At 38.3% G+C, this 15,755-nt stretch overlaps 1 protein-coding gene across 2 annotated transcripts in view; it reads left to right on the top strand.

Annotated features, from left to right (window-relative positions):
• ADGRL4 (adhesion G protein-coupled receptor L4) overlaps window positions 1-15,043 on the top strand; it is a 76,213-nt gene extending 61,170 nt beyond the window's left edge. For both annotated transcript variants that reach the window (XM_069789046.1, XM_009918655.2), the window contains 3 exons: window positions 11,205-11,296; window positions 12,878-13,046; window positions 13,570-15,043. In XM_069789046.1, coding sequence (XP_069645147.1) covers window positions 11,205-11,296; window positions 12,878-13,046; window positions 13,570-13,632 — 324 coding nt within the window. In that variant the 3' untranslated portion in view covers window positions 13,633-15,043. The remainder of the gene's footprint in view (window positions 1-11,204; window positions 11,297-12,877; window positions 13,047-13,569) is intronic.
• Window positions 15,044-15,755: the final 712 nt, after the last annotated feature.

The raw sequence follows: 15,755 nt of genomic DNA, 5'->3' as shown, positions 1-15,755 counted from the left end.
TCAGAGTCACCCACGATAACATGGTTTGCACCTTTGCAGTATTGACAGAGTCATGCAGGCTTGACTATTGTACCCACTGTCAGTGCTGCAATGAATTGGCACACCTCTGTGAGGAACCAGCACTCAGAAGTGTGACGTGTAACATTAACAGGTGCAATTTGCTGTTTAACAGTATAAATCTCTCAGTATCATTTGCTGAGATCACCTCTGTAATAACAAAATACAGACTTGCTCTTTGAGGCTGGAACATTTCCAAAATTGAACATCATCCAAATAATTCTCCCTGTGGCTTTTATCCAAACATCCTAGCAGTGTTCAGTGAGAAGGTGGTTCCTGTACGCTCTTCCGTGGTTTACTCCTCTAATGTGTGTTTTCAGGGACCTTGAAGGTGTCTGGCTTGGCTTCAAGCTCCAGTTTCTTGAAACAATTGGTAATTGTAGTGTTTGCAACTACAAAAATGGCTTATAAATGGACCCTGTAATTTTCAGAGCATCCTTGTAAACTTGACTTGGAACATATAAGCCAAGAATAGTTCTTGGGAGAGGTGTCCTCAGAAAAGCCAAGTTCTTTTTATTAAGCATTCCTGTATGTAATAAATGTAATGAATAATCAACTGTAAAGCAAATATATTCTAAGAATTGCAGTGATTGATTAACCATACTGTTTTGAACTTCCCCTGTATAAATGAATGGGTAAATGAATAAAATATACAGATTGCAGTTGCAAAATACAAAAAAAGTGACATATGAGTGATGAAAGCAGGCTAACAGTAGAGTAATGCTTTTCATTAAGGAACTGCCTGCATATTCATTAGAGCTAGTCGATTACTTAAAAAATATATTCATCGGATAATTTATTTGATGAATTTTACCATTATTTGTCAAATAATTTATTCAACAAAAAAGGTAAAATTAATGGAATAGTGCATTCATCAGATCTTATTGGACAGCTCTAATACTTGCTCAGTTCTGTACATTTAGGTTGATTCAGGATTAGTAATACTGCTGCAATCAATGCAGAAGAATTTCCTGGCAAATCCATTACTCTGCTGTTTTCTCATACACTCACAAATTTCATGTACTTAATCTAGGCCATTCAAACTGAACATCTTTCTTGTAGAAAAGTAAATATTCAGAGTTTAAAATTTTACATTTTCCCAGACTTCAATATTGACCATTATCTGACAGTCCATTGCTCCCACTTAAAAAAAAAAAAAAAAGGAAAAAGGAAAAAAAAAAAAACCATCCCCTCTGAGGTCAATCACACCACACTGGTGTAATCAAGTACACTGCCTCTTCAGGCTTCTTCACATTATTACTCCTTCAGTGAAGCAGCTCATGTTCATTACTCTTGATATTTCTTGATATTCTAAGGATTACTATCGAAAAAGTTGTCTGACTTCTGACCTCCATCACAACAAACCATACCACCATCTCACATTTTTTTAGTGAATATTTGTGCTTTGGAAAATCTGTGGGGTTTTTTGTCCAAAGGGTTATTTGTGATAAATGCCTAGTTATACTTTTTATAGATGAGAAAAGTATACTCTGTATCGTTTACTGTTCATTTTTCAGAAAATAGCTGTTTTAAACATTTTTTTATCTACTCTTGTTCCTCAGTCTGCCTTTTTAGTGGAAATAAATTTCCTACAGGGACTAGCAATGGCTTTATTATTCTTTATAAAAGAATATAGTCCCCTTTTCATTAGCCCCTCTGTGACTTCAGTTAAAGGTGTGTCCATTGCATTTCTTATGCCATTGTGGATAAAGTAGAGATAATTAATTATATAGTGACATTAAAGACTGAGTATGCAACTTTGGTTGAAACAGATTAGTTCAAACCTCAGTGTTGTTCGGCAACAACAATACTTGCTGTGCTAAATAATCACTGAGTAGGAAAGTACTTGCCCTGTTCAGTGGACAGGCCCAGCTTTAATCTCCAAGCCACAGCTTCCATACTGCCATACACAATGGGGGCAGTTTCTCAGGAAGACCAGGGCTTTCATGTGAAATTAAGGTTTTTCTTTCCTTCCCTCTGTCATTAAAGCCTCTCTTCTAAAGTCCCTGGAAAGACTTGGAAAAAGAGGCTGTGGCCATTAGTCTACAACATGAAAATTAGTTGCTTTTATGTTGTTACATAGGAACAAATTCATCACAGAAGGCTCTAAGGTCCTTGAAGGATGTTCCATATAAAAGTTGTTCGGTTTGGGTTTTGGGGCTTTTTTAATCAACTTAGCTAGTAGTGTTACAAGAAAAAGCATGTGAAGAAGTTCCCCCTCACATTCACTGAAGGATCTTAGACTTGAAGAATCAAGCGTGTCTGCTCCCGTCAATAATGAAGCAAGCAGAAACAGCAGGTGAGGGAGTACAGGTGGGTGCCAAAGGGGGGCAGAAGAGCACCCGCAGTTGCCAGCTGGCTGTGCAGATTTCCTGAGATGTCCCACAGCTTGGTGCAGGTTAACATCCCAAGTGTCCCAAGCATCCTTCTTTTCTAGTGAGATAAACTGTGCCCACTGTTTTAAAGGATCCATGTATATTAAGCCTCAGTGGATTTTTTTTTTTTTTTCAGGAAAGCCACACTGTCTGAATTGGTCTTTTTTTTTTTTTTCCCCCCAGTTGCTTAATATTCTCTTTGTGATTCTTTACATTGCCTTGCTATAAGCACAATTACTATAAACACATATGCTTACCCTAATTTGTTCATTGAAAAGACACTGTAGGTTGGCTTTAGATGCTTGACATAGACCGATGATGTCTTTTGGACTTTCTTAGTAATTACGTAATGACTACATCCACACTACATATTTTCTCACTCAAATCATATTTTCTTCCACTATTCTACTGCCCCTTTGATTCATCACTCACAGGCATTCAGAGAAGCAAATTTAAATTCACAGTAGTAATTGCATGTGAATACTCTGTTCAGAAATCTCACTTGGTCATTGAAAGAGCTTTTTGTGGCTTTGGGTAAGATCGTAAACCACAGCATGGGATTTTGTGAACACATCCACAGCAGAATTGTGAATATTTCTAAAAAGCAAAGGGCTAAATTCTTCAGAGGATTTGGCAAGCTGTAGAAGGCATGGACAGCTTTCTGCCAACTACTGACATCTCCAAAATGGCAAATATAGCCTGTTGTCAGACTCAACATCTCAGTCGTGCTCCTGATGCTGCCTCCCTCCTGGTAGCTCATCCATTCACTGAAGCTAGCTGTGCTAAAAGATAATATACAACTATTTCACTCCTCTTTGCCAGGTAAAAATACTCCTGTAGGGCTCCTGCATAAGGCTCCAGATGCAGCCTAATGCAGGTTTGCATTTATGCAAAGAAACCGTGGGAGGGGTGTAACAGGTAGTCTGAAGTCTTTGATGCACCCAGAATCAGTTCATTAAACAGCCTGATTTATGTCATTACCAACTCCCAAGTAAATGCACCTTCTCAAAAGCTTCTTGGAAAAGGAGAGGAGTAAATCTAGTAACTAATTACACTGCAAGCAGGACAGACCCCAGTCCTACCACTCGATCTAGTTGGGCTAACGTTTATGGCTGAGATCAGATACAGATCTATTGGTTCATCCCTCCTGCCCTTGGCTGCAGAACTGAGGTTAAAGAAAAATATTTAGGTCAGTATGTGTTTAGCTTTGCAATCCAATAAGGAACAGCATTGAATCCAGAAGTCTGAGAAGCTGTTTACTCTGATGAAAAATATAGAAACCCCATTTATTTATTTATATATTTATTTACAGCTTGCTATAAGTGTTCTAGAAATATAAAGGAAACATTTAATTGAGTCTAATTCTACAGCCTGAGTATGTAAAAGAACAACTTTGAAGTATTCATATATAAAGAGCAACCCTATGTAAAAATTATGTATTTCCTGATACAGGGTTTGAAATAAACTCATTTAGCTATGTTTTAATTTTTAAAACAAGTAAAATTATTAAAATCTTAGAATCATAAAATTCTAATCCTGCATGATTGAAAATATTTCCCCAAAACATAGACTAAAGGGGTTTGTTAATGTTTTTGCTACATTTTCTATTCCCAGATAAGACTGCTGTTGTATACCTAAAGCATTCAAGAAGGTATATTCACTGGGGACATGATAATGAGATAAATCAGTCAGGAGCAAAACCCAGACTGTTTGACTGCCAGCTTGTGTCCAATTTTATGCAATTAATATGGCATACATTTTCATTTTGAAGCTTAAACTGTTGTATTGTTAATAGCTTAATTCCGTTCTCCCCTGACTGAAGTAACGATGACCCACTGAATGTTGTCATTTTACCCAGCCATTAGCTATACAGCCAGAAAGACAGAAATGTATTGCTCTCTGTGGCAGAATTCAGACCATCACAAGCTCATTAATTCAAACACTCATAATGAGGGTCATTGTAAAGAATGATACAGATACAGCTGCTCTGAACTTCAGACATTTTTTGAAAGAGCCAAATTCAATATGATATATGTAAAAAATTCAAGTATATGCCTAAGAGAGCAGCAGGAGAAATTTTCTCATTCTTTTTTGTGAGATCTGACATCAGCATATAGATGGTTTCATCAATTATTGAGACAGAGACTAAGAAAGGAGAAGAGAATGATTTGGGGGTTTCGTTTTTGAAGTTTGAATGTAAAGTGCTCAGACTGAATCAGAACTAGTATGTCTGAATCTTTAGAATTAGCTGCCCCTTTCTTATACCTTCTCCTCTTTGTAACACTAGAGAGCCTTAAAAGGCTGGTATTTAAAGTGTTTTAATAAGTTTTGAAAGGTTGGCGTGTATCTTTTACACAAGGATATCTCATATGAAATTACCAATTCCTTTTTCATTCTGTAAATACATGTGTATTGGAAATAGCCTCAAAAACTCAGTCTCATATTAAACAATTACTCCACTGTTAGAAAAAACAACTGTCTTTAGATAGGCCTGGATGAGGAACTGGGGAGTGAGGGAGATCCAGGTCTCCCTGCTCCGGTGAATATTTAATTATTTATATGGCACAGAATAGATCCAGCAAGGCTGACAGAGCAATAGCAGCGAATAGCTGCTACAGGGGCTGGAGAAACTAAGGGTCATAGCCTAGTCTGAATATTAAGTACAAGAGAAAATTGTGCCCCTGTCTCCAACATCCTGGATAAATGCCCTGTCCACAGGGATTTTCATTGTTCAGGAGTGTCCTTTCTGGTTTTAATCAGAAAAGCTATCCTATTCAGGAAGCCTTTCCTGGTGAAAGTATAGTCTAAACCAGTAAATGTCTTTTAGTGCTAATGAACTGACATTTTTCAACACAAAAATGTCGGACAAAATTTTCTTGAATGCCTCTCATCCTGATCTGTTTCATTTTAGCAGATGTCCAGGTGCTAACTGAGCTGCTGCCATGAAAGATGGGCCATTTCCCTCTGAGCTTTCAAGTGCTCTTTTGCCTTCTTAAAAAGAGGGAGGAGGGGAGGAAGGAAAAAAACATTTCTTAGTTGCCAAATTTGACAGCTGTCAGCTACCTTGATGGGGCAAAATGATGATATATCACTTCACTCAGTATCTTACAATTTAATTGTAATTAATTATCAAAGAAACTACAACTCTTCAACATGAGTGCAAATATTTTTATTTGCAGGCAGATGTTTTGCATGCTTTATTAAATTGTGTGTATTTCATACCATTCAGTGCTCAACTAAAAATAGCTATCATTCTGTACCTACACAGAGAGGGTTTCATGCAGTGTGAAGCACTAACATCATATTTACTTGAGGATAGAACATTATGTTACTCTTCCAGTATGTAAAATACGTACATTTAACAGTGGAATTAAGGACCTATTTTAAATATAGCAGTTGCTAAGCAATATGCTATTAGCAGAACTCCAACAGCTTGGAACGTGTAGCATCTTAGGACCTACGTGCTCGTTTTTATATTATTACTTAGTTTGCAAAATATGGTTAGTAGTCAACAGAGAAGTTTGTAATTTGCTTAGACAATAGATGAGATTGTTTCTCAGTGCTCTTCTGGATCTTCATCTTAGGAAAAAAAACTGAGTAAATATTACTATGTCTTGATATGCATTTTCTTCTACAAACTGTGGATGGGTGAAATTCTGCTGTGGAGGTCCCAGAGCTGCTAGGAGTAGAAGACAAAGCAGCAGGATCTTGGTCTACCCATGCCCACCGTTGGGCAGGTTTCCTTCATTACAGAAACCTATGCCAGTTAGCCATAGTAGCATTGAGACGGAGGGAGGGATGCAAATCTGCAAACAGATTTACCAAGCCATCCTAGCTCTAGGTGGAGGTAGGTTAACACCACACACAGTTTTTCCCATCCTATCCTAAAATACATGTGATTGATTGAACAGAGCTCCCCAGGCCAATTCCTTTGGTAAAACCTCCTTATTGTTGACAAAATGATTAGGAAAGCACCAGGAAATCTCTCTGAATTTGCAATCGCTTTTTCTCTCCTGTGAATTTCTTTACAAGAGGAAATTATCCAGGCAGCTGCTGCAGCTGTGGGTCAGAGCTGATCCTAGGACTTGTACCGCTCCAGACAGCTCTGAACTCTTCCTTGTGTGCCTGCTGTATCTTGCCCACCAGCGTCACAGTTGTGAACATGGCAACTGTACCATGGACATCCCCAAAACACAGCTGCAGGAAAAATTTCACTATCCTGCTCTATTCCACAGTGTGCGTCCATGATACATGCAAGTGCTAATCTGCAGAGTGAAACCCACAGCAGTGTCCACTGTTGTCTGTGAATCCCTTGAGGCTGCCACTCTCTATGATGTGTAGAGGTAAAGCCTTGACAACGCTGGAGGCAATGGGAGTTTTACCATTTAACAGGAGTTCTGCCATCAGTTTAATGGGGCCAGAAGTCACTCAAAAGTCCTAAATCCTTGTGACCCTTCACACAGGTCATCTCCCCAAGAGGGATGCACCAAACACTTACCATCCTCCCTTTAAACTAAGTCACGGGTGTACAATAAAACCTAGCTCATCCAGATTTGTGGCTCCTTGGAGACTATCCTGGGTTATACAGATACATAAATGTGTTGCCCATATCTACAGAATCCTGATTTCATGGGATCCTAATAATTGCCCTTATTTAATATCTATTTCACATAAATGTATTTTAAGTTTCCTACCATTTGTTCGTAAATATACCACAACGTTTGTAGAATTTAATAAAGCTAAAAATTCTTTTACAAATATCTTTAAGGAGAAATGATTCCCTGAAGATGCTACGAGCAGGGGCTGTTCCTATATCAGCCCTTGTCTTTGATTAACCACTTAAAAAAAAAAAAAAGAAAAAAAAAGGAATAGTTTAATTATTAAAATCAGTCTTGTAGTGTACCTGAGCTTGCTGAGTGAAACCTGATTCCCATGGAAGCTCGAGGAGGGGGAGGGCTGAGGATGCTCAGCATCTCACAGAATTGGGCTTGCAGGAAGAAAGTCAGAGGTTTCCTTTGTGAAGTAGTAAGGACTGAGTGCACTGTTTGCCCAACAGCAGTTTGGGATCATTTGTTAAATAAAAAAAAAAAAACCAACAAAAAAAACCCAGTTCTGGTCTTGGAATCAATGCAATTCCCCTTTAGCCTATTAGACTTGCCGAGAATCCCCTCTCAGGACACGCAGCAGTTTCTCTGACTGCTCAGCCATGTAATAACACTGAAAACAAAGGCACAAGAACTTGCCGTGTCACACTGTAACGTCGTTATTCACTTGATAGAACTGTGGCCATGCCACAACATTTCACGCTTTGGGTCTGCCCAAGGCTGCAGAGCAGCTCTCCTCATTATACCGGTACCTTCTCCCCACAGCTGGCACGTGGCAGCAGCAGTCCCCAGGCTGGTCCTTCCCAGGCCGGCGCAAAGCCTGTCCTGAGCTCGGTTTCACAGCTGCCTGCGCGTCCTGCTCTCTCTGGAGACAGCGTGCCTTATGTTTGCCATGTCATTCTCATTCACCTTGCCTGTCACCTTAAGGCAGCCTTAATTATAAACGTCATCGAAGGTTTATTCAACAAGATCTGAAGTTTGTGCTTTAATTACAAAAATGAAAACACGCGATTACAACCAAAGTAAGTATAAAACACAATGCTTGGCTATAAGTAGCAGCTGAAGCAGATGTTTCAGTGTCTCTCATGTGGAAGCTCCTCAGTTTGTCCCAGCTGGAGGATTTGGGGATCCAGGATTCCTTCTGCCTTTCTGTATTTTGGATGACTTTTACAGCCTACTGCCTCTGTTTCTGCTCATTTGAAGCTCAGTTTTGGATACAAATTCAAATGTCCTAAGTGGTTGTATCTTTGGCCAGGCATTTTGGGTGATTTGACTTCCCATCCCATTTGTTGAAATACCTATGGCTCTTTGGGGATATCAGTTATTTAAAGGCCATTTCCCCTTTAGTCCTACTCAGTCCAACTTCTCAGTATTCCTACTCAGTCCAACTATCCAACGTGAACTTTTTACTTTACTTCTCCCAGAAATAGCTGAGGCTACTGGTAAGTTCATAGCAAAGAATATGCGGAGCATCAGGTTGAAGTAGAATATGTTCAGTTTAGGATACCTATTGGATTACCAGTTTCCTCCAAAAGCCACACTTGAACCATTATTAACATTGGCTAGTTTTTTCTCCTAGATTTACCCTTGAGTTCATGTTATTGTTTTCCCTCAAGTTTTGCTGCATTTCTGTGTCTGTCACAGGACAGTTACAACTATTGTTACCTATTTTGTCCCCCAAAGGACAAAATGCAGTTCCAGAGGACTCTAACTTAGGCTGAAAAGAAAAAAAAAAAAAAAAATGCAATGTTGCTTAAAAGCTTCTGTTTTGAGACACTGGACATTGTGTAAAGGCAGTCTAGGTACTTTGCTATAGATATTTTTTAATAATGGAGTGCTTCAAAATGGGGCAAAAACTGACTTAAGACTTTCATAAATCTTGGAAGTGACCGGGTATTTCAGAAGTTAAGCTGACCCTCATTACCCTGTAACACTACCTCCTGTGAGGCTACCTGAGACGTATTGTACAATAATTGTGTTCTGGCAGCTGACTCCGAGAAGCCAGTGTTAACCTCTCCCATTCCCCCGATATGTACAGATTATTCCCATTAGAATGGATTGATGAATGAAAAGATCATAGTTAATGGGTATTACTTTAATGCAGAGGGCCAAATCCTATTATCCTGTGCAACAGACAGTGTAAATAGTATTTGTGTAAAGAAGCCCCGCTGGGACAAAGAGAAATGGAGTCTGGTGCCGCGAGGTCCCACATCTGCCTGTTGCCCGCCCCATCCTTGCTCAGCAAAACCTCTCCAGTTCTGCAGCTGGTTTATGTGGCCGAAGGACAGGGGGGGTTGGCCCACAGAGCTCCTTGCAGAGCCTATTAATGGCAAAACGCAGGCTCTCGTTGACTTTAGTGGTCCTGGTGATGGGCTGGCAGAGAGGAAGGTTGGTCGCGTGGTTTGTGCTGCAATCTTGATAGCAGTTTCTGAAGAAATAGCGGTGCGTGTTCTCCGTGCTCGTGGTACTTTGATCACATTTCACCCGACCTTTTTCAGATTAATAAGTATATTACGTGGGTTATGCAGATTACAGTGTGTGCACTAAGTTATTTGATATATTATTCACCAACAAATATAAGATAAAAAGTAAGTCTGCATATAATTACCCACAACTGCTGACTGACTTATAATTAACTTTGAAAAATTGCTGGTTTAGGAGGTATTATAGATTACAATTTTAAATATAAGGAGCTTCAGAATAGCTCTCACGATCAGCGCAAATACAAGGTATTCAGTGAAGGATTAATTCCCTAAACTGCTAATCAGCTCTATCTCCTGTCTTATCAAATTGTAAATACATTATGCTGTATTAAAGTATGAGCATGCAGCTAATTAAAGCAGAGCCTGCATTTAATATCAGATACTCCCCCCTTGACACAACAAAAATGTTCTGAGGACATACATAACAAGCGTTAACAAATGAAAGTGATTCTTTTTAAAGTGATGCTGTGCTCCTACAGCAGCCTTTTGTTTTCATTATGGAGGATTTTTTTTTTAAAGAAAAAGAAGGAGGGAGGAAAACCACACAGCCTTTCTGGAGAAACAGGTTGGGGAAGACATTAATTCTATTCATTCTACATCTGGAAGCCCACAGGAACCCACCAAGGGATTCCAACCAAGGATCTACAAAGAGTATCTGGATGACATCCAGCTAAAATTTGGTTCATTTACTAACATTTTTAATAGATTCTGATGTTAAATGCTGCAAAGCAAAATAAGAATTTTTTTTAAAGTGAGAAAGCAAACTCATCCACATTGTTAAAGGAATGCAGTATAAATTTAAATGAAAGATCAGTGAAGCCTAGCCGAGCAAACAGAGGTTCAGAACCATAATTGAGCATCATTTGCAAAACTGCTTCTTTTAGTTGCTTTTTTCTGTTTCAAACTCAAATAAAGTGATGCCATGATAAAGAAGGCAAGAAAAAAACATACTGAAATTATTCACCGATGAAACAAACATAAAATATAAGAGAGAATGCGCAGCAAGGAGCCTTTCAACCAAAGTTAGTTTTTTAAAAATTCTTTGTGTAAACCTCAAAGTTTTTTTGTGCCACTTGAAAGTTTTCACACCCCAAAGACCTCAGAACATATGATGTTATTAATGTTATTCAGCAACAAAAGACATACATTTTGTCAAGATCTACATGATACAGTACAATAGGAAATCCGGGGGGGGGGGGGGGGGGGGGCGCTTTTTTGCTTTTTTGGTTTTCTCCATTTCCCTTTTCTCTTCTTCTCTTTTCTTTTCTCTTCTTCTCTTTTCTTTTATTTTATTTTATTTTATTTTATTTTGTCTTTTGTTCTCTTTTTTCTTTTCTTCTTCTCTTCTTTTCTTAAACATCTCTACTTAGAGAAATAAAATCTCAGCAGGAAATCAAAGAGATTTACCAATAAAATCAATAAACATTTGCAGACTGTTGGTGGTGATACTGTTGAGATAAGGTAGAGTTACAGCCCTGTTTGATCAATGTTTATTACAGAGCTCATATTTTTTTAATAGAAGTGGATCAGAAAAGGGTGGGTTTTTTCCCCTCCCGGCACTGGGTTCTGTAGGTTTCAAATACACAGAAACTTTATCTGACTTGTTTCATTTAAATGTGTAACGGTTACTGAAATTCAAAAGCGTCCTGGTTTGAACTAAAAGTTCCTTTCTTCACTCCCCTCAGGTTAATTTGTTGGCTTTCGGAGTGATTATTTATAAAGTATTTCGACACACTGCAATGTTAAAGCCAGAAGTTAGTTGTTATGAAAATATAAGGTAAGTTTGCCATTTAATACAAATTCTACTTTCTGTAAGTTTAAATACAGCCAGAAATGAAAGTGAGTATTCAAAAATAATAGTTAAATCTTCTGGAAGATTTGTAGAAAAAGATTTTTTTTTTTTTCTGTTATCCCCTCATATAGATTTGGAGGTAGATTTTGCAGTCTTTATTCCCATTGAGCAATACCTTGTAGAGTAACGCGGGGGTTGTGTGGGAGGTGTATGAGGAATACAAGTGGCCCATAATGACCAGAGGGTAAAGGCTGATGGCAAGGTTAAAGAAGTAATTGTCCTTTTTTCTTAAGTACTTTCCACAGCCTCTATGCAAGCCAAATCAGATTTCAAAACTTATGCCTGAATTGGGACCAAAATATTTGCCTTGAAGTAACAAGTAATTCCGTGATAAGAAAATCAAGCCATTCATGTTATTTGTAAAAAGTCAACAGTAGGACATTGTGCTTCTGGGGTGTTGGGGGGGGACGTGGAGGATTCTCTCCAGGATTTTTACTTTGCATGCTGCTATGATTTTTCCATCAACTCACTCTCTTTAAAACTGATTTATAGGGACCTTGAAAACCGTTTGTGCAGGAAAAGCTGAAGTGTACTACAGGGAACATTGAAAACAACTTACTGTTTGTGTTGCTTAGGAACACTCCTGCAGTTTCAATGCATTGCACTAGATTTATAGTTAGGATTTAGCAATTGTTTGATTGATTACTTTCTCTTATTCCTCACCCTTCATAGCTTCATGTGGTGCGCTGGTTTTAATGAAGTTGAAAATTATTCATTTTCAGAGGAACGGTGCTAAAAATGTCTGTTGTTCAAAGGAAGTCCTGCAATGACTGGGCTGAGAATGAATAAGAAAGTAATCAGTGGCTTCATTTCCAAGACAACATGCTGTAATTTGCTCAAGTCTGCGAGCAGGGCTCTACAGCATGTTGGAAGAAAAAAATCATAGCCAATCAGTTCCTATAATTTTAAAGCATCAATATGCTGACCCAGGAACTATTTAAGACTATTTGTGTTCTAAAACCAAAATTTTTTTGTTTTTTAAAGAGAAAGAATGAAAGAAAGAAAGAAAGTCTAGTTTTACAACTGGCACCGTCTTCTGCAGTGAACCTGAGAGGCAGCCTGGGCACCCTTTGATGTCACGCACATGTACTGACCTAAGAGCATACTGTACATTTTTCTGGGTTATTTTTAAGGAAGATAAGGGGGGGAGGAAAAGTGGGGGAATGCTTCATAACAGACATATGTTTTTCCTTGGGGAATTACACTAACAGTGGATTTAAATCAAATCATATGGTGCTGCAGTACACCAGAGAAAACATATCTGAAGATTAAAGAAGCCAGTGTTTCAAGGCCCTCCAGTTTTACTCCTTTGCTCTTCTGCAGTGATTAGGTGAGCTTATTCGCGCCACAGTGCTACAGCACACCCTAAAGAGCAGCCCATGCATTTGCACTTCTCAGGGCTTTGCAGCTGGGAAAAAATTGCCCAGGCAGCGTTCACCATCCAAAGCAGTGAAGGAAGGAAAATGGCAGGTGCCCGCACGTTGTTGACGTGTCCTTGCTGTCTAGGTCCTGTGCCCGAGGTGCTCTTGCTCTCCTGTTCCTCCTTGGGGCTACCTGGATCTTCGGGGTCCTCCATGTCGTCCAGGGATCTGTGGTTACTGCATATCTTTTTACAATCTTCAACGCATTCCAGGGGATGTTCATCTTCATATTTCTTTGCGTGTTGTCTAGGAAGGTAAGTGTTCCATTCCTCGTGGGAAGTGACTCAGGCAGCCTCGTGTACCTACACAGGCAGGTCCCTAGCCCTGAAGCAGAGTTGTGGTGCAAATGTTTTGTCAGAGCAAGGGAGGAAATCCTTGTGCCACTGATGGGGGAGAGGATGGAAGAGGGGAAATTTTACCATTGCCTTCAGCGGAGACAGAACCTCTGCCCAATTTTTACCTTCTCACATAGTTCGTCCCCGTTTTAAAATCAATGTATGAAACACGGAAACATGTTTTTTCAAAACTGGTTACGGTGCCATTAACCTGACGAAATAACGCAATGTGTGCAACAAAACTCACTTCCAGTCTTTCCAGTTAGCAACAGGATTCACTCACACTAGCCTGACATGATACTTTCTTCAGTATTCTGTCCTAAAGTCAAAAGCAGCCCCACCTTAAAACTTCTGGTGACAGCAGCAGTACAAAATGAGTTTAAAGACATATAGACCTATTAATAAATCTATTTTATATTTTAATTCAATATTTTTATTTCAGATTCAGGAAGAGTATTATAGGTTGTTCAAAAATGTTCCTTGCTGTTTCGGCTGCTTGAGATAAATGGAAGGAAAACATGCATGAACATCTCAGTGGAAGAAGGGAGCAACCTAGATGATGTTGTTATGGATATTACATAAAAATATGGTATTGTGAAAGTATGAAATGACCCAGTGAGGTGGCATCTCTCTTAACTGAATTACTGACTCGTTTTGTACATACGTGTGCATTCAAACAGAGCATTTATATTACGCTGTATACAAACAGTACACAAAACAAACCAGATTATTGCAAAACAAATACTAACGAAGACCAGGGAAAGAAGCAAATTTCTAAAGAAGCTCAAGACTTTTCATGACTTGGGTTTTGTTTCTAATATTAGAAATGACTGCAATTCTTGAAAGCAAGATACCAAAAACCAACTGGCACGCTAGATTTAATGAATTGCTTTGCTAGTGGAAACATGTTCGCTGTCTTTTTGTAGTAATGAGTTCTTAAATTAAGTTGTATGTGGCCATCTGCAGGGAATGGGTTCCATTAAAGAGTCAATAGATAAAGATCTGCTTCAGCCCAGACTTTTGAAAACATTTCTTTTAATTTAAAGTAGATTAAAAAAGGAATTTGTTTAATATTTTTCTCTTATCACTCTGAAATATATATTTGTATATTAATTCTTTATTTTTATAACTTTTAAAGAACTGTTTAGAGCTAAAGAGCTGAGGTCAGATCTGATACAAGAATGGTAGGACAGCCATTTTATAAGTGAAAGATTATTTTGTGAATACTTTGACAAAGATCTGGTTCTTATTTTATTTAATTGCCAAAAACACTGAGATCTGCTAAACTGGCACTATGATTTTGGAGGCTGTGGGAAGAAGATGCTTTCACAAGTTTGTCAGTTGATAGAGATATTTGGAATCCAGACCTTGTACGATCAAATTAAAAGTAAAGTGGTAGAAATCACCCATGCAGAAGAATATGGATTTAAATTCAAGGTTGTGTGCCTCCATACCACATAAAATTGTAATTACAGCAGTTTTCTTACTCATAGTATCTTTGAGTCAAGCAGTTGTCTTCCTCTGAGGCTCCTGGTTTGAAACACTTATCCTGCATTTAAACTTAGGAGCATACATAGATCTACTGAAATCAAAGGGAGTACTTGAGGTGCAAGTTATGCTAGATCAGGGCATAAACACGATGCATCAGCAGTTCCACCTTTGCCATCTTATTTTAAAAGCATGCTTTTGTTTCACCCTTTTAGCACTTAGCTTATGTGAAGTGCTGACCAGTCCTCAGCCCACATTGCCTTCTCAGGAAGTGTCTAGGATCTCAGATGAAGCCCGGTATTTTTACCAGTGAGGCACTGTAAATATGTGGTTGTTAATAAATCCCACTGTTGTGTGGTCTGTTAAAATAAAGCACTACTCTGAATTTTATTTATATTAAAGGAAAACTTCTTTTGGTAATGGTCAAATTTGTTTGTTTTTTATCTTTTTCCCATATACACAAGGTTTTCATTGTATGCATTGCAGTGGCGTGCTTCATTAAGTATATTCCATGTCTCTGTAAAAATTTTGGAAACCAGAGCAGGAGTCTTTTTTTCTGGGGGAAAAAAAAAAAAAATAATAATCTGTTGGTCCTTTGAATGTAAAATATGTGAATAAGCTGAAGTGCCTAGCTTTCACATTTTGACATTTCCCTTCATTTAAATAAATACAGTGGTAAAAGTTCTCATAGTTATATACTATTTGCCCTGAATTATTTGCTGTATTTCCTTTGCTGTTGTATAGGTTCTTCCAGGTTTGGGAAGATGAAGATACATATTACTTAAAAGAGTATTTTTAGAAGGATATCTACTAATACATCATTTTTAATCTCCTGCAGAAATGTAACCTGTAGTAAGTCTGTATGGACAAAGAAGCATCTCTAGTAACTATATAATGACTTCAGCATGCTCAGTGAGATTGAAGAAGTTCCTTGGAAAGAAAATATATCATAAAGTGTTTAGGTTACAATAGTCTTTTTAATGAAAGAACATCTTTTATAGGAAAACTGTGTTCTCCAGTCTCTGGGTCAGATCTTCATTGAAACTCTGTTTTCCTTACATGCAAGAATGAGTTTTCATCTTTTAATACAGCACATAAGGAGCAGAAAAAATTTGTTTAGATTCATTGCCTTAGAGCCTG

The sequence above is a fragment of the Haliaeetus albicilla genome, chromosome 8 (genome assembly GCF_947461875.1).
Source record: "Haliaeetus albicilla chromosome 8, bHalAlb1.1, whole genome shotgun sequence".
In the NCBI taxonomy this organism is placed as follows: domain Eukaryota; kingdom Metazoa; phylum Chordata; class Aves; order Accipitriformes; family Accipitridae; genus Haliaeetus; species Haliaeetus albicilla.
Note: the sequence above shows the minus strand (reverse complement) of the source record. Positions and strands in the feature narration are given on the sequence as shown.